The sequence below is a fragment of the Eubalaena glacialis genome, chromosome 3 (genome assembly GCF_028564815.1).
Source record: "Eubalaena glacialis isolate mEubGla1 chromosome 3, mEubGla1.1.hap2.+ XY, whole genome shotgun sequence".
NCBI lineage: Eukaryota > Metazoa > Chordata > Mammalia > Artiodactyla > Balaenidae > Eubalaena > Eubalaena glacialis.
Genome location: NC_083718.1, coordinates 189,427,469 through 189,452,657, shown reverse-complemented (window position 1 = coordinate 189,452,657; position 25,189 = coordinate 189,427,469). Strand labels below are relative to the sequence as shown.

At 44.1% G+C, this 25,189-nt stretch overlaps 1 protein-coding gene across 2 annotated transcripts in view; it reads left to right on the top strand.

Annotated features, from left to right (window-relative positions):
• Positions 1-25,189, top strand: part of CAMTA1 (calmodulin binding transcription activator 1) — an 898,980-nt gene that overhangs the window by 857,963 nt on the left and 15,828 nt on the right. The window contains exons 12-19 of one of the 2 annotated variants that reach the window (XM_061187140.1): positions 10,972-11,111; positions 14,389-14,585; positions 15,295-15,373; positions 15,621-15,936; positions 16,713-16,897; positions 21,475-21,662; positions 22,155-22,401; positions 23,938-24,009. In XM_061187140.1, the coding sequence (XP_061043123.1) occupies positions 10,972-11,111; positions 14,389-14,585; positions 15,295-15,373; positions 15,621-15,936; positions 16,713-16,897; positions 21,475-21,662; positions 22,155-22,401; positions 23,938-24,009 (1,424 nt within the window). Of the gene's footprint in view, positions 1-10,971; positions 11,112-14,388; positions 14,586-15,294; positions 15,374-15,620; positions 15,937-16,373; positions 16,898-21,474; positions 21,663-22,154; positions 22,402-23,937; positions 24,010-25,189 lie in introns of both variants that reach the window. The other variant, XM_061187141.1, reaches the window with a different exon arrangement.

Below are 25,189 nucleotides of genomic sequence, written 5' to 3'. Positions count from 1 at the left end.
CTTTTTCACCTAATCCAAGGGATGTTCGAATAGCGGCCTCACTAATACATTCATTCAGGCCTCACTCATTTGGAAGTTGCAAAAATTTGAAGATGACTCTGGTTTAGGGGTGGAGCCCTAATGGGAAATGTAGTACCAAGTTACAGCCTCCCAAACTCAAAGTGCGGAAGCAAGTAGCCTGCAGACACAGGAGAGCAGCCCTTGATGTGTTTTTATGTGGTGTCTGGAGCCAGGACACAAAATGGTCCTCACAGGGATCACGACGGTACTAAAAAGGAGATTAATGGCTAAAATTTTTCTACAGCTCTGGTGGTTCCCTTGGAGAAATATTTTATTTTGGAATAAAATGGTTAAAGTGGTATAACTTAGATTTTTTAAAAGATTTCTCTATTTGTCAGAAAGGCCTATGATAAATTGTGAAATAGGATCTTTAGATCATTTTATCTATTTTGACTTACTTTTTAATACATCCAGTATTTTAAAGTAATACAGCTACTTCTTTTAAAATATAGGCATTTCAGTCTATTGATTTGGAAAGGACTTCTTCGCCTGTATTTATTCCAGATTTTTACAGAATCTTATGGCATTGTAAAAAAAATTATTGTAGTTAATACCCTTCTGAGTTCTCTGTAGAATCCAGTGTTTAAAAAAATACATATTTGTGGAACTTCTTGGACTTCAACTCTCTCACGAGGTAGTAGGACAGTTGGAACATCTGTGCAGATGGCATCCCTACAATTAGCCCTGGAGGAAAGGCATTGCCAGCAGCAGCTCTAAATAATTTATGGAGAGTGAGTTGGAAACAGCGAAAGAAGGAGTGTTTGAACTAGAATCCCGGACACGTGGTTTTTCAGTCAGATACTGAAAACCACCAGGAACTCAGGGCAAATAACATCTCTTATGATTAGAAGCGTTCACTAGAAGCAGCCAAGATTTTTTTTCTTTTTTTTTTTTTTTTAACGTCTTTGCCCCGCCTTGTAACACATCTTACTCGCAGAGTTTTCTTTTTTATTGCGTTTTCAACTTTTCTCCCCCTCGTCTCCGTCCCAACCTTGTAAAGCACAGCTGCTAAGGTGAAAGCATTATCATGTACCGGTCTCAGTTAGTTGTTTGTTTGTTTGTTTTCAGATGCCTGGTCCCCGATCTGTTTGATGGGATTAGGAAAGCGTGGCCCCGAGAGAAGGGTAGGAACTGCTTTTAGTAACTTGGCTGGAGAAAAGTCACCTAGAAATGATGAAGGGAAACAAATATTTTGTTCTACGCAATCCCCTTTACCTTCTTCTGCTTGAAATCCACACTTTCAATTTTGAACAGATGAAATCAGTCCCTTGTTCAGTATTTATTGAGGGCTTACTATGTCCGGGGCCTCGGGAAGATGGCAGTGAGCAGAGCGAAGGCAGGCGCTGGCCCCATAGAACTGTCGAGATCTCTCTTCCTTCCCCCTTATTTCCATTAGGCTGAGGTTCTGGGAATGAAGGCTTATTTATGTCTTATCTGGTTTTTGTGTCCCTGGTGGCCATCACAACAACTTGAGTTGTCCTGTTGGCTGTTCCATCCCCAGGGCCCTGGCCGGTGCCCGGCAGTGGTGTCCCAGCAGGGGGTGTGCAGTCGACATTCGTAGAATGAGTCTTTTCTGGCCCTGATTCTCCATCTTTCTTCCCCGAGGACTCGGAGTGGTTTTTTTGGTACAGCTGGGCACCCCAGAACAACCTGCCGGCGGTTAATTAATGGATTCCCGCCCCTTGACAATTCCCGTGCGTTTTGTACTGCGTCTTGGCAATTGTAGTTCTTAAAGGCAGGGTTTTCTTTTTCCACTTCCTCCGTGCAAGTCATTTAAAGTTCATCCCCCGCTCACATCCTTACGTCCAGGTGAGATGGCTGTTCATCTCCAAGTCCTGTTACAGCTCTTTTCCCTCTAAAGACCCCGTTGGTGTCTGGTAACAGGCTTTCCTCCGTCACTTCATCCATTTCTAGAATGTCTCAATCCGCGCTTATAATAATATCTCTCATTTTCACTGGGTACTGACACTGTTGAGGCAGTGGCCTCCAGCTGTGTTGCTTTGGGGGACATTAGCAAACCTGAAACGTGCTCCTTTTTTGTAGATTAGATGACGGTAGGTATAGAATCTGTGTCAGAGTTCCCGATCTCCTTCGCTCTCACGCTAATTAGCTGCAGTTTTGCTGCCTTGAACTGCAGTTGGTTCGCTACTTGACTGACAGTGAAGTTGGCTGCTGCGTAATTCAGGTGCCCTTACATGCTGGATGCCGTGTCGTGATCCAGCTGAGCTCCTTGGGTTCCCCTGAGCCTTCGTGTCCTTGGAGGAGAGGTTGGACATCTTCGCCCTCGTGCAGCTCCAGCTCTAGCACTGAAAGATTTCAAAGGAGAAATCCTTGCAGATTGGCTTTGCAGCCCTCTAACAGCTTGTCTCCTCACCGCTGTTCATCAGCTTAAAGGATTTTTCCCTGTCGTGCCTAAGACTCTGAATTTGTGAACAGTGTGAAACACATACCAAGAAGAAATATGAATCCCACATCCCTGCCAATGAAGAAAGTCTGAAGAAGAATTGCTGATGTCATTTCTAGTGTTTTGGTCCATAGCGCTGGGGAGTTTTGAAAAAGTGGAGGATGGCAGTTTTTCCTAAGGCTAAATTTAGCCATTGCTTTGGAAAATCAGAGTGGTACAGCTTGTGCCTTATCTCCGGCCGGACCTCACCCTCTCCTCTGCACTTGGACGTCTTCAGCAGCTCGCTGGGGAGGAGCAGCCCTGTGCACTCCAGCGGCCCCTTGATTCTGGGAAGGAATTAAGCGACTTTGTGTTCCCCGTCTTTCTGAGCTTCCTGCAAAATGCAGGAGGCTTCCAAAGCGGCAGTTACAGTTCTCTACAGAAATAGCCCAAGTCATGCCTCCTTTTGCTTCGTCAACCCTTCCTGCCAGCGCAGCCAAGGGCTGGAAATGGAACGAGAGACATGGCCTCTGGTCCCCAGTCCAAATAGCAACAGGAGGGCACATGTGCGCTCAAGCCACAAATAACGCGTTTTAAAATAGCAGATGGTATTTGATGATCGCGCCTTCATTCATTTACCTGCCAAGGCAAAACTTTCCCTTCTGCTCTGGCAGCAAGGCCGGCGGTGGCCCGGGTCGAGCAGTTGTAATAACAAGCTCCGGTTTGCAGATGTTATTTGTTGGCTGATTTTCAGGCCCTGCAAATCCATGCCCACTTTCTGAGGCTGTTCTAGAAAATGTCTCTTTGGTCTCACACGGTAAAAATGTCATGTTTCTACAACAGCTTAACCTGTTAAGCACCTTTGTAACTAATTAGATCAAGGTGTGCTGCCAGCCACTGTGTTCCAAATACTCCGTTTCACCAGGGAAAAGTAGGAATACCTAGAAGGTAGGGATCTGTATTTATAATGTGAAGCTCAATGGATAAAGGAAAGTGACGTTGCTGTGAAATTCCAGTTTGTGTCTATGAAGAGTCAGATCTTCCTCAGCTTTTCTGCCAGGGTCTTCACCAACACAGTTACATTATTTCCTTACCTGAGCCCCCAGGAAAGGGCAGCCAGCCAGGTAAATGCCTAGAGCTTTTTCACGTGCTTTCAAGGCACCTCCATTGGGCTCTGATCACTTTGACTGCTCTTTCTTTCCCCGGGGAGTAAGGGGTAAAACTGGCTAATTGGTGTATAGTCCCTGGGAGCCCACTGTGGAGAGCAGAGGTCACTCAGAGCCCTTGACCCAGAGTTTGGATGACCTCATCCATAAATTGGCTTCTGAAGAAGCTTAAATTAGAAAATAATATTCCTTTCCACTGACTGGGCACCCATTCTGTATCTGATACCAGGGATACAAGACGTGCAGACAGCTCGCTCTGGTAGAAATGACATGTGTAAGAACATAACTATACATTCATTTGCTAAGTGCTATCAGGACACAGAGCAAGACATGAAGATTTGCTGGGTAGACTGGAAAGCACGTGGGTCTGGAGTCTAACCTGTGCTCAAATCCCTGCCCTGATACTTATGACCTCAGGTAAGTAACACATTTTCAGAGCCTCAGCTTCCTCATCTGTAAAAGGAAGAGGAAAATCAGAGTTGTTTTCCGGATTAGAAATAATACATGTGGAATGTCTGGCCTACGTAGATGCTCAGTGGCAGCTACGAATAATAAAACTGAAGGGATGTTTGAGCCACACTCTGAAGAATAAGAAGGTCGCCATGTGGACATGGGGAAAGGTTGGCATCACCCAAGGCACAAAAACATGTAAGATTCCTGATGGCTTTGGAGAACAGTGAGTATGAGAGGACCCCTAAAAAGTAGCCCGAGGCCGTCAGCAAAGAGCATTCCCTGCCATACCAAACACTTGACATTTTATTTGTAGGTCACAGGGGAGGCAGTTAAGTGTTTTCTAGCAAGATTATCTGATATAAAGTCAGAAATTGCTTCATGTTGTATTGCTCAGTACAGCCATGAAAATAAGTTCAGTTCCAAGATTTAAAGTGAGTTGTGCATAATCTAGAGGAGACACTAGGTGCGGCTGAACACCTAAGTCTAGCTAGTCATTGGTTCCTGACACAGACGCTTTCTTTCATCAGATGCCCAAACACTTGGGATTCTCCATTTTTACAGCAGCAAACCCCAAACCTTCTAAACTTAGAATATACTGTGGGTGTCTGACTTCATGAAGTTTTTTCTGTGTTAAAACTTTGGTACTGCTTAGGAATTTTAGGTCAGCATTAATTGGGGACATTTTTAAAATGAGTCGCTTTGAGGTTTAGGAATCCCTGTCAAAGAGAGATGCAGAGATGACCCATGACTGCTGCTGTGCTGTGTGACACTTTGTGCAGTAGCCCTAAGGAGACACTTGGACAGGGTGCACCCAGCAAGAGAAAAGGGGACATGAAGCGGGCCAGCAGTTGGCTAGAAATGTTTTTTCATCTTCTTGATCTTTGTAGTACTCAGAGCTATTATGGGATTAGGAGTGTATTTTTCTTTTATGTTTTCTAGTGTTGTTGGAAAACTCCAGGAACTGAAGGATAACAAAGTAGTTGGATATACTACATGCTATATCCTGTACCTGTACTTTTGAGATACAAAAATTAGGCCTGGGCTTCTCTTTTTGTAGTTTAACGTATCAGGAAGATTTCTCTTCAGCATTTATTTTATCGACTTATTATATCCAGGTAACACAGTTACTTCCACCATCATTTTATCTATGTTTAAAATGCCCCCTAGAAGGGTAGAATGAATACTGCAGTGCTGTGTTAGAGTTGGAGACATTGTATGAACTCATGTTTATTTTCATATAGATAGAAAAATAATTATAGATATGTGTACATACGTGGGCTGTTATACTTACAACTTTGTCCTAGCTCTGTGCACTGAGAGGGCCCAGGAGCAGTGACACTCCAGCAGTAGTGAGCACACCTAGCACCCAGATCTTGGTTTCTAAATGCCATTCTCCAATAAAAGAAACCAGGGCTCCCTAGAGAGATTGCTGATTTTAGGGCTGGGACAGGGAAAGTAAAAGATGAGCCTGGAGCAACCGGTAATGCCAGAAAGTAAGGAAGTGCTCGAAAAAGAAGGAAAAAAGGCTGAGGGTATGTCCAAGGGACACAGGAGCCAGCTTGAAAGAGCTCCCAGTGGCCATGCTGGGACAATTTGGGCAATTAATGTAGTATCGGATGATGACCAAAGTGTAAAATAAATATACATGAGTTCATACTGGTACAGATAAAAGGTTGATCAAGTAAATAAACCACGAAGGACAAATCTTCCTTATAGGAGAACTCCAAATAATATGTGTGGATACTCCTCTATCCACAAGGTGGATCTTAATTCTCTTCCTCTTGCTCGGCTGGACTTAGGGACTTGCTTCCAAAGGATAGAGTATGGAAAGAGAAAAATAGTAACTTTATCATGGAGCACTCTGGATTTATAGAGCAAATGATCAAGGTCCACATCAGCAGTACATCGTCATTTACCCCTGCTTGTGTGATGGGCAGGGCACTTCCCCTCTGTGATCCTCTTGCTAAAAACCCCATGACTCCAGTCTAATCATTAGAAAACATATCAGGCCAACTTCAAGGCAGGGACATCTACAAAGTACTTGACCAGTAGTCTTCAAAACTGCTCAAATTGTGAAAAATAAGGGAGTGCCGAGAAACTGTCACAGATCAGAGAAGAGAAAGGCGATTTAACAGCTGAATGCAACATGGTATCCTTGGTTGGATGCTGGAACAGAAAAAAATACATTAATTCTAATTCAGTTCTGATGGTGTGGTCTAACTCAAGTCTATAATTTAGTGAATAGTAGTGATATACCAGTGTGAGTTGCTGAGTTTTGACAAATGTACCCTAATTGCGTAAGATGTTCATATTAGGGGAAACTGGGTGAAGGGTATGTGGGAACTCGACCATCTTTGCAACTCATCTGTGAATCTCAATTATTCAAAAATTTTTAAAAATTTATTATTTTTTTAATGTTCCAGAGGTATGACTGGGTAAAAGGTCCCTGTCCAATAGTAGTTCAGACTTAAGACTTGAGTCTGACCACTTTTAAAAATTCAGTTTATTTCATCTTCACGGGCAGTACAGATAGTGATATTCCCATTTTACAGAGAAAATTGAGGGGCAAAGTGGTCATTATTTTTCCAGAGTCACACAGTGACAGGATTAAACCTGGAGCTCTTCTCTCTACTCCAGTGTTCTTTCCACTATATCATCGCTGAAATGCTGCTTCTACTAAAAGGGGTGCAGCTCGAACAGGCTCGGGAAGAGGCTTGGAATGAATCATGAGCCAGACTTGCTGCAAAGCCATCAGCATCATTTACCTTTTGTCTGGGGTACAGGTAGGTGGGTGCGTGTGTCTTGAATGTAGTGGGAAGGAATTGCTGCGTGACAGTTGAAAGATCTCATTCCCTGAAACCACGCAAGTAAATGAACTGCTTTAGAGAAAAGCAGGAGGCAAAGACAGACACCTGGGAAGGCATCCCACTTAGAAGAAGAAGAAAGTAATAAAGAGGTAAGATTTGATGGGGATGAGAGAGTAGTGCCTGGTTAGTTGCGGAGAGCAGTGCAAGGAGGTGGATTTTAAATCGTTTTCCAGTGTCGTCAGGTCTGAATTGGCCGTGCACTTGAGAAGATGTACAGCGCAACGCTGTTGGCAGAGCCCGTGTGGATGGGCCGGGTATGATGTACAGGAGGTGACATTTTGCGTGTCCACATTGGGTGGGAACCCGTGCTTCGGCTCGAGCAGGTGGTCCTGGGGTCCTTCTTTAACAGGCACTGGGGTGGAAAGAGGATTCATTCTTGAGGAAGGAGGCTGGGGTCTTAGAGCAGCGGTTCTTGAAAGGTGGTCTCAGACCAGAAGCATCAGCATCACCCGAGAACGTGTTTGAAATGCAACCTCTAGGCTCACCCAAACCTAGCAAAACCAACACCAACACTCACACCAAAACAAGCTGGGCATTGCCCCCACCAGTGTGTTTCAAGAAGCCCACTGGGTGATTCTGATGCCTGCTGGCACCTGAGAACCACTAGGCTGAGCAGACGCCTCCACTCGGGGGGCACACTGCCTGCGGCGGGCACGAGCCGGAGGGTAAGCACCCAGACACCGCTGCCGCCACAGGGGGGACCCAGACGTATAACCCTGGAGGCTCACGTGCTTTGGGAAGTGGGTGCCCTCAGCTTACTTTCCGTGCAGCCGGGTCTCACGAGGGAGCAGTCCAGTCGCTTCACTCAGACTGTCCTAAGGACAGGGGGGTGGCAGCCCCTCAAAGCTGAATCACTGTTGGCTCTGTTTGAAACATCATGGGCAAGACTGCGGCCACATTCATCAGCCCCCTCAATCTGTACGCTATTTGTTTTCCTCTCTTCCCCGCCTCCACAGTGCATTAATTTAACAACCCAGGTTCATTCAGGCTGCAGAAATTATGTGTTGGCCAACGAAGGAGCACAGGGGTCTCTTCACTAAGCCATCCCCCAGTGCCTGGTACACAGTAGGTGCTAAGTAAATATTTGTGCACGAACAAATAGATCTTTAAATGTACTTTTTTAATCAGGAAAAGTTCTTTGCTTTTAATTGTATTACCCTCATCCTATAATTTCACACAATATACAATTAAGATGAGAGATAGCTCTGAATTTGCCAAGTGTTTTACAATAATGTTTTAGTTAATAAAGCTGTAAAGCCGAAACAAGCATCAAGTTGTTGCTTTTGACTTGCCAGTCACGGAGAGGTGGAGGCCATCATTTTACCCATCTGAGGAAGCCTTACAGAGGAAAGGAAGTATGGTCAGAAAGGCTCCGATTCTTGATTCACAGGGTGGCACAGACCTGACTCTCTGGGATGCCAGCTCAGTTGTTTCATGTTTTAATCATCACTACCTCCCCCCTTTGGAGTCAAGAGGCTCAGAGATGCCGTTCTGCACGATATTATTTTCTTAAGAGGCAAAAAACTGCTTCTGAGTATCTTCGCGATGTGCTTCTCAGAGCAGCTTAATCACGTGCGAGAGCTGACTGCACAGTCCACTGTGGTGCCGAAGCTGGACACGCAGCCCAGGAGCAGGAGCCAGTGACCCCTGGGGCAGACAAGGCGTCGTGGTGACAGTGTTTTGGCGGGGAGATGCATTGGCAGGGCCTGGCTCCGAGATGTCGGGGAGGGTCGGTCTGCCGTGTCCACGCTTGGCAGGGGATGGGTGGGGGATGGGCGGAGTTGGGGGGACGAGCCGGGGCTGCCTGCACTGTCACCGCCGCAGCCAGGACAGAGCCACCCCGACAGGCTGAGCACAGCCGGGTGGCGAGCTCTGTGCCCTTCCGCCCCTTGGCGTGACGTGGCATGTTAATCTTGGCCACTGAGCTCCAGACAAGTGCAAACCGATCTCCGGGAGAAGTGAATCAGATTCTGAACACTCACTTAATAGGTGCAAGATTTGCAGGCTGGCAGAAGAAATCATCAGAACATGGCTGTAGAGGCTTAAGCTGTTTCAGTGGGATGAGTGAGGGTCTCTGGGTGGGCTCAGAGATGAGTGGTTGTCTGGCTAGCAGGATCAGGAAGAAGCAGGGAGAGTTTATAAACAGACCACGAAGGATAACTGCTGCTTCACTTGGGATCACGCTCTTTAAAAGGTAAAATTCTTTGTCCTCAGTTGGCTCCAGATGGAGAAGTCCCACATTCTACAAAATTTCCGTTTTCTAAGGAGGAGGGCATGGAGTAAGGATTCTAGAATCAACTCTGAAGTCACTTTGTTTTCCATTAGTGGTCACAGGATGACCACGGCCATGGCCAGTGCATCACAAGCAGATCCATTCAGGGTTACTCCCCCACCCGTGACTGTGCCACTGAGATGCTTAGAGGGTCTTCAGAGTTCGTCACATCTGTCTGCATGAAACTGGAACAGAGACGTTACCTTTCACTTTTAAAGAGGAAGGATTATTTCCTCCCATGTTGTTCCTGGAAATAGCTTACTAAGAAAATAATACCACAATTCTTGAAAAGCAGTCTACCTCCTCTTGCTTTTGTGGTTTAGAAAAGTGAGATCAATTTGACATTCAGTATTGAAAACTTCCCCGTGAAACAGGTGTTTACTATCTTTTTACTTTGAGAAAAACATTCTGTTCCCTCGGGTAAGACCGTCTAATCCTTGTGCATCTTTTCTTCCCATAACTTTCCCTTCCTGTTGTCACATGGGGGCTAAGCTCCGGGTCCTGGAGACGGATAAGCTAGGCATCTTTTCATGCCTCCGTGTCCTCATCTGTAAAATGAAGACAGTGACAGGACCAACCTCACACAATGACCGTGAGGGTAAATGAGTTAACATTTGTAAAGTTATTTACACAGTGACTGGCACGGATTCGGTAAGTGTTAGCTCCGTCCACTTTTTAATCTCTCGTAGGATTGATACGCTTTACTCACTAGTGTCAGGATTTGCAGTCAGGATGGCAAGGAACGCTGATAAAATATTTCTTCTCCGGGGGTACTCCTTTTCATGATTCAGTTGGCTGTATTTTGAGAATAGTGACGCCATTAGCAATTTTGAGGAAGAACTATGTTGTCACAGCTGTTTGATCAATTTCCCAAGACATTTCATTCACATGCCACAAGGTGATGCTGATGGCTGGCACACTTATCTGGGACTTACCCGTGTCCTGAGCATTTTCATCTGTTACTTCGTTAAATTCTCTCAACACCCCTTGGAGGTAAGGACAGTTACTATCCCCATTTAAGAGTGCAGGAAACTGAGACACCAAAGGTTTTGTTCAAAGTTACACAACTATTATATGGCACAGCCAGTGTTCTTAACTGTGTCCTGATTGGTCCTTACCCCCCTCTCCAGCTTCATCTTCTCTCCTCTCTGCTGTGGTCCAGCCACATGGCTTCTGCTCCTGGAACGTTCTGCCTCAGGGCCTTTGCATTTGCTCTTACCTAACCCCAGCTCTAATGTATGTGTGTGTCTGTGGCTAGAGCCTGGATCAGAAAATAAAATCTTTTTTTTTTTTTTTTTTTCAGTGTGTGGGTAAAAGATACTACTTAAAAAAAAAAAAATCTAGATATCTATATCTGTGTGGGGTTGTGTGTGTTCTTCTTTCCCATAATGATTGCTTTCTTCCAGTGATTTAAATTAAATTGTATTCATTTCATTTGTTTGCTCTAGGGGCCTATCTACCAGATCTCTCTTCACGGTTTCCATTGGGGAATTTGCCAAAGAAATGAGGTCCAGGAACCTGAAACCAGGACCTTGACAAAAAGGGGTTTTCTGTTCCTTCAGCTGAGAACTGTGGGCTGCTGTCGAGGCTGCAGGCTTGTGTGAAGTGTCAGGGTCACTACCGCGCTGGAGAAATCCAGCCTGGACAAACCCCGTGTGATTTGGTTGAGTCGGTGGCCATCTTGGATGGCCGTCCTGCAGGCTCGCCTAGGCCACGTGTTAATGGCCCTTCTTCCAGAACACAACCTCACTCTTCCTTGTTCTGCCCTAGATAACCAGTTCAGGATGTCCATCCTTGAGCGACTGGAGCAGATGGAAAGGAGGATGGCTGAGATGACCGGGTCCCAGCAGCACAAGCAGGGGAACGGAGGAGGGGGCAGCGGGAGTGGGAACGGAGGAGGCCAAGCTCAGGTACGAGTCGGCGCGGACTGTCACCTTCCACGGTGTCTCATGTTTGATCGATGTGCGAGGCTGTCGATCACAAGTCCCTTCTCTGCTGCTGCTGGCACCCTTCCTGGAAGAGGCAAAAGGCAGGCGGGTGCTTTGTAGTCCCTGTGTTTCTGAGTTTCCAACTCCGTGTGCTAGGGAAGAAGCCTTGGACTGTGGGGCTTCTCAGTGGTTCATCTCCCTAAGCCTTAAATCACTTACTGATCTCAGAAGTCACTGTAGTTAGCTGCCAGCGGGAGGGCGGGCATCCAGTGACAGAACAGAGGCCAAGAGATGACTCAGATGCGCTGGGCTCAGAGTTCGATTAGAACCTATTTTGTGTTTTGTGTTCTATCTTTATCTCAAGTATAAATAGAGAACATAATTGTTTTATAAGGGCCCAGAGAAACTGTTTCAGTAATTTTTCAGTGCAGAACAATAGAACATTATATATTCTGTCATTGTTACATATGCTTTTTCATCAGTTCCGTGATGAATGCATTATTATTGTCAGGTACAGGGAAATCATCAAATATTATTTTAGAGTCCCATTAGTCTTGAAGGCTTTATGTCAATTTCATTTAGGAGCTTCATTTTGGGCAAGTTTCCTAGGCAGAAATTATTTTTCAGGAGGCCCTAGAATAAATTTTTTAAAATTAATTAATTTTTTTTTTTTTTTTTTTTTTGGCTTTGTTGGGTCTTCGTTGCTGCGCTCAGGCTTTCTCTAGTTGCGGCGAGCAGGGGCTACTCTTCGTTGCAGTGCATGGGCTTCTCATTGCGGTGGCTTCTCTTGTTGCAGAGCGTGGGCTCTAGGAGTGTGGGCTCCATAGTTGTGGCGCACGGGCTTAGTTGCTCCGTGGCATGTGAGATCTTCCCGGACCAGGGATTAAACCCGTTTTCCCCTGCATTGGCAGGGGGATTCTTAACCCCTGCGCCAGCAGGGAAGTCCCCTAGAATGAATTTAAAAGGACTGATGGTGTTTCTTACCTCCACCACTGAGACATCACCTAAAAACCTCAAATAATTTCCCCTCTTTCTCTTCAAGATGAATGTTGATTTTTTTCTGGACAATTACATTTTTAAGTGAACATTTGGAGTTTTATGATCCTTGTAAATATCAAGTGTTAGTAATATTTTTAATAATAGATGAAACACATCTATTTAATCACAATAGATGAAAACAAAGCATACGGTACCACACCCCCGAAACTAACCTTTTTCCGGGAATTTCCTTCTTATTTCTCTCCTATCTTCAGAAATCAATGGAAAAGGAAAGACTTGGCACAAAGTGAAATATTATTAAGGATTCCTGTCCGCCTGATACTACTGTTTTATAAAAAGAAGTAAACATTATTTACTGTCTATCTCATGGCTAAAATAAGAGATTCCCATGAAATCCTTTTTCTTTTACCAACAAAGGCTGCATAAAGGGAATGGAGAGTAGTGTCATTTTATAGCTCAACTATCTGGCAACTGGCCTGTTGTCTGATCCCATATTAACTGCTGTTGAATACTCTTTCATGAGTTTAAGTTGGCTTCAATAAATATCTGTGTCTACCTTATGTGATAGAACTGTTTTTGTTAATGCAAAGAAATTCCCTCTTTGCTCACTACCCAGTGACTTCCGTGTGCCCCTGAGTGTGTCTGTCTGGTGTGTATAGAGCAGCCGTGCCTGGGCCTTTCGAGTCAAGGTCATTCTGCTGCAGGTCGGGGTTGCCCGACTGTGCTCCTCTAAACATGTCACGACAGTTCTAGTGAGGGTGACATTATAGCCATCCTCTGCTTTTTTATTTTTGCAGGCATTTTTTTTTCCAGATTTCAAAACAAAAAACAATGAAGAGCAACAGTGTTTCTGTAGTAATTGAATTTCATGGGGTTTGTAACTGGACAAAATACCTTTAAAATAATACCAGAGAGGAGAATTAGACCAGAAGGGCCATTTATTCGGGGTGGGGCTGGGGGGGGGGGGTGAAACGTAAAAGTGCTAGAGCAGAGACTCAGATAAGCTGTTGAGGTTCCTAACTTTGATTTTATTTTTCTTCTTTCACAACCTCCTTTTACAAAAAAGAGAAGAAAACGAGGTGGCTAACATGAGTGAATTTCTCTTTCTCCTGTGCCTCTGTTGTTAGCAAGAACGCTTAAATTTCGAGGTCTCTCATGCCTTCCCCAGTGTCCTTTTTGCTTTATATAAAGGACTGGGTTATTACTGGATTTTTAAAAATCTGTTTTTTCAATTGAGATATAATTGACATATAACATCATGTTAGTTTCGGGTGTACAACATAATGATTCGGTATTTGTATACATTGCAGAATGATCACCATGATAAGCCTAGTCAACATCCATCATCACACATAGTTACAAATTGTTTTTTCCTTGTGATGAGAACTTTTAAGATCTGCTGTCTTAGCAACTCTCCAGTATGCAGTACAGTCTTATGAACTATAGTTGCCATGCTGTACATTACATCCCCAGGACTTATTTGTTTTATAACTGGAAGTTTATACCTTTTGACCCCCTTCACCCATTTTGCCCACCTCCTCCCCCCACCTCTGGCAACTATCAGGCTGTTCTCTGTATCTACGAAGTCGGGAGGCTTTTGTGTGTGTGTGTGTGTGTGTGTGTGTGTGTGTGTGTGTGTGTTTTAAGATTCCGCATATAAATGGCATCATACAGTATTTGTCTTTCTCTGACTCATTTCACTTAATGTAACGCCCTCAAGGTCCATCCATGTTGTTGCAAATGTATTACTGGATATTTCTAAGTGCTTCTTTAGGGAGAGAAATCCCCATCTAAGTGACTTAATTCTCCTTCAGAAGGAGCAGGGGAGTCAAGAGCTCCAGGCAGCCGGTGGTGGAAGCGTAAGTTACCCTGCCTTGCTCGCCCCTGACAGTTTACTGCCTGCAGTGTTTGCTTCAGCTGGGAGGCTGGGGCCGCGTTTTCTGCTCGTTTCTTTTTAGCAGTATATACTTCCCCTGAGCTGGATCAGCACAAAGCTCGCCAGCAGAGCGTCAGCTGCAGCGGACAGACTCTGACGTCCTTAGAGTTACAGAAAATTACCGTGTGCCCGGCTGCGGACGTGTGCCGCTGAGCTGGACGCAGCACGTTCTGTTCTCCCTTTCGAGATGTCTTATTTTCAGCTTCATGCTTCCCGTTTTCCGTTGCAAATCATAAAGCACTGGTTTCCCACGCCGGCATCCGAACGCTGACTTGGTGCAGGGCCTTTGGTCCTCCGATCGGAACGCGTGCCGTTTCATTACAGTGCGCGCCTGGCCCCGGGACCCTGGGGAGCTGCTTTGAGAGCCGCGTGGTTGTCGTGTGCGAGAAGATGATGAGTCGCGCCTGCTGGGCAAAGTCCAAGCATCTGATCCACTCCAAGACTTTCCGTGGAATGACCCTCCTCCACCTGGCCGCGGCCCAGGGTTACGCCACCCTCATCCAGACCCTCATCAAATGGCGGTAAGGCTGGGGCCTGACGGCCACTGTCATCCTCACCTCTCAACAGGCGTTCCTCTTAGGGGGTCCGCTGGTGGAGGGCAATCTGGCCGTTCGGGGAGCGTCGTAGCCTGAGAGCCAAGGGCTCTCTCTGTGGACAGTTCCAAGAAGTTCTATGAACTTCTGCCTGAGAAGTCCTGAGTGAGATGCTGAACTAAACATTGGACTTTTTTTTTTTTTAATTTTTAAAATTTATTTATTTTATTTATCTATGGCTGCGTTGGGTCTTCGTTTCTGTGCGAGGGCTTTCTCTAGTTGCGGCAAGCAGGGGCCACTCTTCATCGCGGTGCGCGGGCCTCTCACTATCGCAGCCTCTCTTGTTGCGGGGCACAGGCTCCAGACGCGCAGGCTCAGTAGTTGTGACTCACAGGCCTAGCTGCTCCGCGGCATGTGGGATCTTCCCGGACCAGGGCCCGAACCCGTGTCCCCTGCATTGGCAGGCAGATTCTCAACCACTGCGCCACCAGGGAAGCCCCAACATTGGGCTTTTTATTTCCCCTGGGCCTCTGGCAAAACGGAGAGCCCAGAGCACCCTAGGGAGTCTGGGGCTCTATTTCTTCACTCCAGGAATGTGAGACGCCCAGTTTGGTTTCATCTCTGTGGGTTTCATAACGTTCTGGTATTTTTTAACGTGGATTCATTGTGCAGTAATTTCTGGTGCTGTTCGTTCCAGCACAAAGCATGCAGATAGCATTGATTTGGAACTGGAGGTTGACCCCTTGAATGTGGACCACTTCTCCTGTACTCCTCTGGTAAGAAATGGGTTCATTTATTCCCCGAACTGTTTTTCTAGGCTGGCATAGGGATGTGCTTGGTTCCCTTTGTATTATCCCTCATTGAACATACGACATGTATCGGAGATACTTTGTAATGGTAACGTTTTATGGCCCCATTGAGATCGGTGCCAAGGACCAATTTGTCAATTGGCAGCAATGGCAAAAGTCAAATATGTTTTTTAACTCGTACTGAGGAAGCTCACTTTGTCTCTCTGTTTTTCAGATGTGGGCATGTGCTCTCGGGCACTTAGAAGCAGCTGTCGTGCTGTACAAGTGGGACCGTCGGGCCATCTCTATTCCGGACTCTCTAGGAAGGCTGCCTTTGGGAATTGCCAGGTCAAGGGGTCATGTGAAATTAGCAGAGTGTCTGGAGCACCTGCAGAGGGACGAACAGGCTCAGCTTGGACAGAACCCCAGAATCCACTGTCCTCCAAGCGAGGAACCCAGTGCAGAGAGCTGGATGACCCAGTGGCACAGCGAAACCATCAACTCCCCAGAAATACCCAAAGGAGTCACCGTTATTGCAAGTACCAATCCAGGTAAACATTTTAAATGATTACGTCTCAGAACTCGGCAGATTTCCCTTTTGCTTTCATGCAGCTACCCTCAGAAAAGTCCATAGGATGTTCACGTACCTTTAAGGGTTTGGGGTTTTTTTTTTAAGTGTTTCTAATTTTCCTTTTAGTTATTAGAATGCCTAGTGCTTCCCCCGGCCCATCCCACCCCAAAACTGCAGAAAGTAGCAAAAAAAAAAAAAAAAAAAAAAAAAACTATGTTCGTGCAAGAAAGAGCTACAGATTTTGGAGGAGGATTATCTGAATGTAGTATATGCTGCTGGGGAATATTGAAATGTGAGGGACATGTCTTGAGTTCTGGCTTTGCGCTTTGTGTCTCTCAGGCATAGAGAAAGTGTTAATTCTTTAGGATTCCTAATCGTATCGCCTGTCCTGACTATCCTTTCTACTGTACTTTTCAGAGCTGAGAAGACCTCGGTCTGAACCCTCTAATTACTACAGCAGTGAGAGCCACAAAGATTATCCAGCTCCCAAAAAGCATAAATTGAACCCTGAGTACTTCCAGGCAAGGCAGGAGAAGCTGCTTTCCACTGCACTGAGTCTGGAACAGCCAAATATCAGGAAGCAGAGCCCTAGTTCTAAGCAGTCTGTCCCCGAGAGAATCAGCCCCAGTGAAGGAGTGAGGGACTACAGCCGGGAAATCTCCCCTCCCACTCCAGAGACTGCAGGATTCCAAGCCTCTGGATCTCAGCCGGTAGTAAAGTGGAATTCCAAAGATCTTTACATTGGTGTGTCTACAGTACAGGTGACTGGAAATCCGAAGGGGACCAGTGTAGGAAAGGATGCAACACCTTCACAGGTGCGTCCACGGGAACCAATGAGTGTCCTGATGATGGCTAACAGAGAGGTGGTGAACACAGAGCTGGGGTCCTACCGTGATAGTGCAGAAAGTGAGGAGTGCTCACAACCCATGGATGATATACAGGTGAGCGTGGGGAAGGTAAACCTGCAGAGGCTGGTCCATCCGTCCTAGCTTCCTTGATCTTTACTGCCAATTTCGAGAGGTCATGTCATTTTCTCACCAGTGAAGGGTTCGAAGTCTGGGCTTATGTATAAGAATTTTGGACTGTCTTCTTTACTTGGGCCACATTTTCACTTGTGAGTCAAGCATTGTGAACAGGGCCTAAATACCAGGGACCCAGATCTCAGTAGAGTCTTGTACTAGCTCCTCAAAACTCTTACAATAAGTCTTTTGCTTCCTCCTTGCATCCAGGGTGACTGATTTTGCTGTTTTAAGTACTAGTGAGAGTCACAGCCTGATAATGGCTAAAACAGGAGACCTGTGGGTAGAATTTGAATGATGTAAGTGATTTGATAAGCACAACAAGCATCTAGTCCTTGTAAAGGCATCTATCGTCTGAGGCTCTCATGAGGTGCAGTGGAATATCCCTAAAGCTGATAATTGACTGCTTTTATAATAAATCCAGGATCCTTTTAGGGCATCACACTTGTTACAGATTAAGAGAATACATACTGAAGTAAATTTGAGGTTAGGCTCTTAAACAAGCAAATTCCATTAATTAAAATATACTCTATGGGGAGGACAAAATGAGCATCCTCAGAACATGTGTCTGACTTCCTCTCTTTCCCTCTTCCCATTGATAGAATCCAAAACAAATATATAAAAGGAGAAAACTCCCATAAGAAATTCACTAGGGCTCCTGTGCCTGTAGAAATAATGAGGATCTCGTATCCCAGACAGCATTCCTAGATAGGTCTGGTTGCTAAAACACTCCTGTTCATTGCATCCCAGGGGACCCTTCCTACCAGCCCCCACTGTTTAGCACAGGACAAGAATCATGCACGCTTACCAGTATGTTTCCATCCCTGGTGCGTGGTGGGTGCCCCGCTACTGATCTACCAACCACTACAATTGTGGGGAGGCCTTCCCCAGGAAATCAAATAATATTTGAGATGAGGGGTTGGCACATTTTTTCTGGAAAGGGCCAAATAGTAAATATTTCAGGCTTTGTGGGCAATACAGACTTCGTCATGACTATTCAGTCTGCCTTTGTAACACAAAAGCAGCCTTAGATAGTATTAAACAAATGAGTGGGCCATGTGCCAATAAAACTTTATTTACACAAACAGTTAGCTAGCTGGATTTGACCTGCCATAGTTAAAGCCCTGTTTTAAACAATTTCTGATGGAGCCCATACTAGATATTAATTCTGAGCAATCAGAACAATATTTATAAATATAAACATATAATAATAAATCACCAGACTATGAAAATCAGCAGCTTAAAAGAGGGGAACCAAGATGAGCATCTAGAACAGTGCTGTCCACCAGAACTTTCTGTAGTGATGGAAACATTCTATGTCTGCCCTGTCCGATATGGTAGCCAGTGGCCATGTGTGGTACTGAGCATTGGAAATGTATTCAGTGTGACTCGGGAATTGAATTTCTAATTTTACTTAAGTTTAATTAATTTAAGTTTGAATAGCCATTGGATAGCACAGCTTTAGAGCCAACTGGCCCTTACTGAAACAGTTGATGCAGGAAATAGAAAATAACCTAAAAAAAATCTACTTTATATTTTCACTGAAACTTAAGAGAATATTTTGCTAATTTAAGAGCACATACCTATGAAAAAAGCAGCAGTCTAAAGCATTTTAGCCAAATGAAAAAAATAACAACTAAAATTAATGAAATAATTCAGGAAATGGCAAGCCAGAGTTCATGGAGGAGTGAACAGTAAAACCAGTAACACTGATATCACTGAATAATTATTGATAGTGTGGTTGCATGATAAGCAATTCTTTAAATAGAAGAGGAATAATGTTTCAAAAAATAACCTAGAACTAAGATTCTAAATTGTTTTAACAAAACCAGGGAGGTAGGGAGAGGAAGGTAAAAGTGTACTAAAGCAGTTCCCCTGTCCAGGGAAAATCAAAGTTTGTTCCAATTATGATATTGATAGATATGTATAGCCTGAAATATGCTTGTTAGAAATGTCAAGTTAATAGGTAGTGTAAAAACAGGCTACAGAATTTCTATGTCATTTAAGGGGGAAAAAAGAAAATTTGGCCCATTCAGGAAAAGTTCAGTAATGGTAATAAAGAAAAAAGCAACAAGAGAAATAATACTCTATAACATAATATTATAGGAATATTTTCAAACATGACTTATTCTCACTTTGGAAACTGCTAATTCTATTAAAAGATTCTCAGATTGGATAAAAAAAAAAAAAAAAAAAGGAAGCAAAATATAGTATATACTGCTTGTAAAAGAATTAAAATGAAATGAAACAGAAAGAATGAAAATGATGTGATAGGTAAAGATATAACAGACAAATGAATATAAAAAGAAAAAAGATAAAAAGTACAGGTAAGGCAAATGGTATATATATATATATATATATATATATATATATATATATATATACACACATATAATTTGTCAAAATGATATGACTGTAATGAGCCATTATGCACCTAACAACATAGCTTCTAAATATTAAAGCAAGTAAAGATGAAGAAATGTGGAACCATAACTATAATCATAGTGTGAGACTAACGCAACTGTTTCAAAATTTGTCAGCTCAAGTATGAAGAGGATATGAAAATATTGACAATACAATTAGAAAGTTTGACTTTGTATGTATATTTAATATATGATATATATAATTATGTAGATGTATGAATACACATAGTAAATATACGTATCAGTGATCTTTTTAGATATCCAAGCCCATTTATGAAAACTGCTCATATACTAGGACCCAAAGAGAATTTAAATAAAAACCCAACATCATTTGAATAAAAAACCTGAAAGTCATTTAAATTCCATTGCCTTTTGTAGCTATCACAATGAAAAATCAGCTACTTAGTATCTCAGAATGTTGCATTTATTATGATATTAAGGTGTTCTTACACTGACACGTGTTTATAGAATAGAGGATTTGGGAGAGGAGTGACTACAGATAGTTATAACCTTCAGTCTCCAGAAATTCCACTTTTTAATACTTTCATGAAAAAAAAATCAAGGTAGGACTTACCTCCTCCTGTTTGACTCACAAACCAAGAGAGCCAATATAGAAGGAAAAGAAAAGCTGTGATATTTTTTCCCTAAATGTTTTCATTTTTATTCCTGTCACAATAATTCTTGTTCTTTGTTGAAAATTTAGAAAATTACCCAAGATAAGTGTTTTTAAGAGTTTTATTGAGGTGTAATTTACATACCATAAAATTCACTCACTTTACGTGTCCAGTGTAATGAACTTTTGTGAATTTATACAGCTGTGCAATCATCGCAGTCCCATTTAGAACACTTCCATCACCCCCTAAAAGTTCCCTGTGCCCCTTTGCAGTCACCCTCTGTTCCCATACCAGCCCTGGGCAACCGCCGATCTGATTTCTCTCCCCCAGAATTTTGCTTTTTCTAGAAATGTTGTATAAATGGAATCATAAACTGTCATATTCTGTGTCTGGCTTCTTTCACTTAGCATAATGTTTTTCAGGTTCACGCATGTTGTAAGATAAGCATTTTGTCATTTTTGTATAGATCCTTTCAGCACATTTTCAATTCACTTAAAAACTTAAACTGCTATATTTCAACTTCCATTTTCAAGAGATGTGCAAGGAAACTTTTAAAAACAAGGTTATATCTCTGATTCTGACCAAATATATCTACTCCAGACTAGTTCTGAGGATTCCTAAATGTATCCATTAGGAATGTATTTTGGGTGCATGTATCAGCAACCTAACTCCAGTGGTTTAATAAGAAAATGACTTATTTTTCTCAAAGAAGTCCAGAGGTTCAGTTGCTCAATAATGCCATCCGGGACCAGGATTTTTTCTGGATTTTCTGTTCTTTTGCCTTTCCTCTTCGTGCTTGTTGCTTTATGGTTGTAATGTGGCTTCTGGAGCTCATCTGTAGTCAGAGCAGGAAGAGGAAGGGAAAGGGCCAGGTGCATCGATACCTTTCATCAGGAAAGCAAAAGCTTTGCCCAGAGCCCACCCAGCAGACTTCTGTGCAGTCTCCTGTCCAGAAGTGGGTCACGATCCTCCCCCCTTGGTGCACGGAAGGTGGGAAACCGAGAAGGGGATTAGGACAGTTGGCTTGTATCAGTCACGAGCTGTCCCCTGGATGTTGGCTCGTTGCTGCTCTCTACAAAACTGGGGTTCTCTGGGCAAGGCAAAATGGGGTGATGGTGGTCAGATAACCAGTAGTGTCACTACAATAATATGACCAGGACTGCCCCGTCATAGCATCCTTAACTGGTTGATCCTAGCTGAGAGTAGAAAGTAGGCACAAGCCAGACGTTCTCAAAGACTTAAGGTTTGGGACCAAACAATGATTTGGAGATAATCAGATCTGGGATCTCACGACATTCAGGTGAATCGGAAAACCTTACGATGAGATTGGAGGGCACTGGACTGAGACGTAAGCCCGCCCTCTCTCCTTTCTTTCTTTCCAAGGTGGGGGGAGTGGAGGTAGGCCTGGATAACCTCTAAGGTGCCACCCTAACCTGAGTGTTCTGTGACCTCCGGGCTCCAGGTGAACATGATGACCTTGGCAGAGCACATCATTGAAGCCACCCCTGAGCGGATCAAGCAGGAGAACTTCGTGCCCATGGAGTCCCCGGCATTGGAGAGGACAGACGCGGCCACCATCAGCAGTACGATGAACTGGCTGGCCGGTTACCTAGCTGACGTAGACCATCTGCCAAATGCCGCCCAGATCAGGTCAGTAGTGTCTGTGGGCCACTCCCCAGGGCAAGTTCCTGGGTTTACGTGGAGGCTCAGGAGGCCCACTGGATCTGAGGAGTTCCGTGTAATGAACGCCCTTGTCAAGGAAGGAAGGAAGCGTTAGGACGAGTTCCATTGCCTCTTCCAAAGCCCCCTCATGTCCTCACCTCTCCCATGATCTTTCTTCCCACATCAGAGCGCAGGAGATAATGTATCTTAGTGATCCCCCGCCAGTTCAACTGAAGTTTCACAATTGGATAGTGGACTCAGTGGATTTAGTACTTAGCACAGTACTAAACTCATAACAGGTGCTCAATGTGAAGTTACTAATTGAAGGACATTCAGAGTCTGCTTAGCAGCTCTCTGGGCTGAGTGAAGGCATATCCTTCATGGTCCACAGTAGGTACCATCTTGTCTCGTTGACCAACGTGCAATGGATCATGCAAGCCAATCACCAGCCTCTCTCCCCTGTGTCTCCTCTTGTTTCAGAAGTGCATATAACGAGCCTCTAACCCCTTCTTCTAATACCAGCCTGAGCCCTGTAGGCTCACCAGTCAGTGAAATAGCTTTCGAGAAACCCAGCCTTCCCTCCGCCGCAGACTGGTCTGAATTCCTGAGTGCGTCTACCAGTGAGAAGGTGGAGAATGAATTTGCTCAGCTGACTCTGTCTGATCACGAACAGAGAGAACTCTATGAAGCGGCCAGGCTTGTCCAGACAGCTTTCCGGAAATACAAGGTAAAACACAACAGAGTCCTGATGTGGTGACACTCTTAAGATTGGGAAAAGTCAGAGTCATTCAAACTAAAACGTATGCTGTTTCTTTTTTTTTTCTTCTGAGTTGATAGAATTGTTATTTGACATTATTAATTAGGTCCCATGAGATTATTAATAATTGTCAGAAGCTTTAGTGAAATAAAACTGACAAGTAGTGTGGTGGTTGTCACCATCTGAACTTACTGTTGGTAATAATAATGGATATTTATTATCTAATTAATATAAAGTAAGTTGACACCTCTGCCGCAGGAATTTATGACCCAGAGCAGGGGTTTCTAGCTGGAGGCCTGGTGACTGATTGCCCTAAAATTTTATGGTAAAGTGCATTTTTGGTGGGAGAGGGTCCAGAGCCTTCCACAGTATCTCAGAGGAGTCTTTGACCTCCCTAAGAAGGTGTTACGAGCCATCAATCATTGATCCAAAAGTAGAGGACTCGGACTTCCCTGGTGGCGCAGTGGTTAAGAATCCACCTGCCAGTGGTTAAGAATCCACCTGCCAATGCAAGGGACACGGGTTCGAGCCCTGGTCCAGGAAGATCCCACATGCCATGGAGCAACTAAGCCCGTGCGCCACAACTACTGAGCCTGTGCTCTAGAGCCCGTGAGCCACAACTGCTGAGCCCGCATGCCACAACTACTGAAGCCCGTGCGCCTAGAGCCCATGCTCCGCGATAAGAGAAGCCACCACAGTGAGAAGCCTGCGCACCACAATGAAGAGTAGCCCCCGCTCGGCGCAACTAGAGAAAGCCTGCACGCAGCAACGAAGACCCAATGCAGCCAAAAATAAATAAATTAATAAATTAATAAAAAAAAAATACATTTAAGAATCTGCCTGCCAATGCAGGGGACATGGGTTCGAGCCCTGGTCCGGGAAGATCCCACATGCCACGGAGCAACTAAGCCCGTGTGCCACAACTACTGAGCCTGTGCTCTAGAGCCCGAGAGCCACAACTACGGAGCCTGCGTGCCATGACTACTGAAGCCCGTGCGCCTAGAGCCCGTGCTCTGCAGCAAGAGAAGCCATCACAATGAGAAGCCCGTGCACCACAACAAAGAGTAGCCCCCGCTCGCCGCAACTAGAGAAGGCCTGAGCGCAGCAACGAAGACCCAGCGCAGCCAAAAATAAATAAATAAATAAATAAAAACAAAAGTAGAGGACTTGGTGTTATCTTAGGAAGGACAGCAGAGAGCGGAAATTTATAAGGACAAATAGTGCAATACCTAATTCTTCAAATACTTTGAAAATGAATATTGTTTTAGGCCTCCTAACATCCAAATATGATGGTTCTATTTAGAAGCAGGAATAATCAGAGAGTTATTCTGTAAATTCATTTTTTTAATTTATTCTGATATTAACTTATCACTGTATTTTGGTAAACCTCTGGTCTCAGTTCTGAGAAAGTCAATTAAATGAGTCATGATTCCATTTAAGTCTTGGGAAAGTTGCATTTTTTATACTACATCATTATTTCTTTTCTTGCCTCACTTTCCCTTGAAGGGCCGACCCTTGCGGGAGCAGCAGGAAGTGGCAGCAGCTGTCATTCAGCGTTGTTACAGAAAATATAAACAGGTGAGCCAGCTTCTGGGTCGCCATGGGAACGTGCCTTATTCACACAGCATCCAAACAGGCCTGGGGAGTCTGGTGTGTGGTTTGGCAAAGAGCACAACATCCAGTGCCTGATCCAAAGACTGACTCTGAATTGCCTTGATTAAAAACCAAAGGGAAATGTTCCAGAAGGGAAAAAGACAAAAACAAGCAAACAAAAAGCCACCTGCAACTAATGCCACAAAATAATTTTTGTTCAGATCGTTGGCCTCTTAGTGGTATCACCTGCCTGCAACATTGGTCTGATACAGAGGAAGTTATTTGTGTATGAAATAAGGCTCTGTGTCTCAGTCATTTTACCTATAAACTAATTAGTAATGAAAGAACTCAAGGGAATTTAATATGGTGATTGGTAGATACTAGTTGTTATCGTTGACCTTGAATTATATACATTACATAATCCTTAGCGGTTTTTCCTTTTGGCTTCTTCTTATCCAATTTAAAATGAAGAATTGTAAAAATCTGAAGAAGCCCAGAATATCTTAAACTGTTTTGTATTCCTTAGTTAAGTGTTGCAGGAAGAGTATCTGCGTTACTCTTTCGTGCGGTATTGCTATTTCTGAAACTACCTGCAGGGTCACGTAGCTCCCATCAATGGGGAAGAGAGCACCTAGTATGTCCTGGATCTTTTAGGCTCATCATCTCACTTTCTCCTTACAAAAATATCTGAAGTAAACAATTTTATTTCCATTTTACAGATGAAGAAGCTGAGGCGCAGAGAGATTAAGTAAATATTAGACCTTTCTAACCACCTAGGTGGTGATAAAATGTTTAAAATTGCCTAATTGAGTTTTGACCGGTTCATACAATAAAGCTCGGTCCTGTCAGTAGATTCTAGAACCTTTTATTAGGTTGTGCTTTCGGTAGGTCTTACATTTTTATTTAAGGAATAATAAATGCTGAGATGTATACCAGCCACGCAGAAATTCAGGATTCTGTTCTCTTGTTATGTCTAGCATTTGTCTGATTCAGGTTGCCATGTTCTCAAGTTTCTTTAGGATTGAGCTCTAATGGTGAGGGGCGGGGAACCTCTTTAGCTTATAGCCGATTGAGTTCATGATCCCAGGAAATGAAGGTTTATTGTGTAAACGCTGACACCACAGTCCCTGTAGCCCCACAGCAGGGAACCATCCTGGCTTATTGT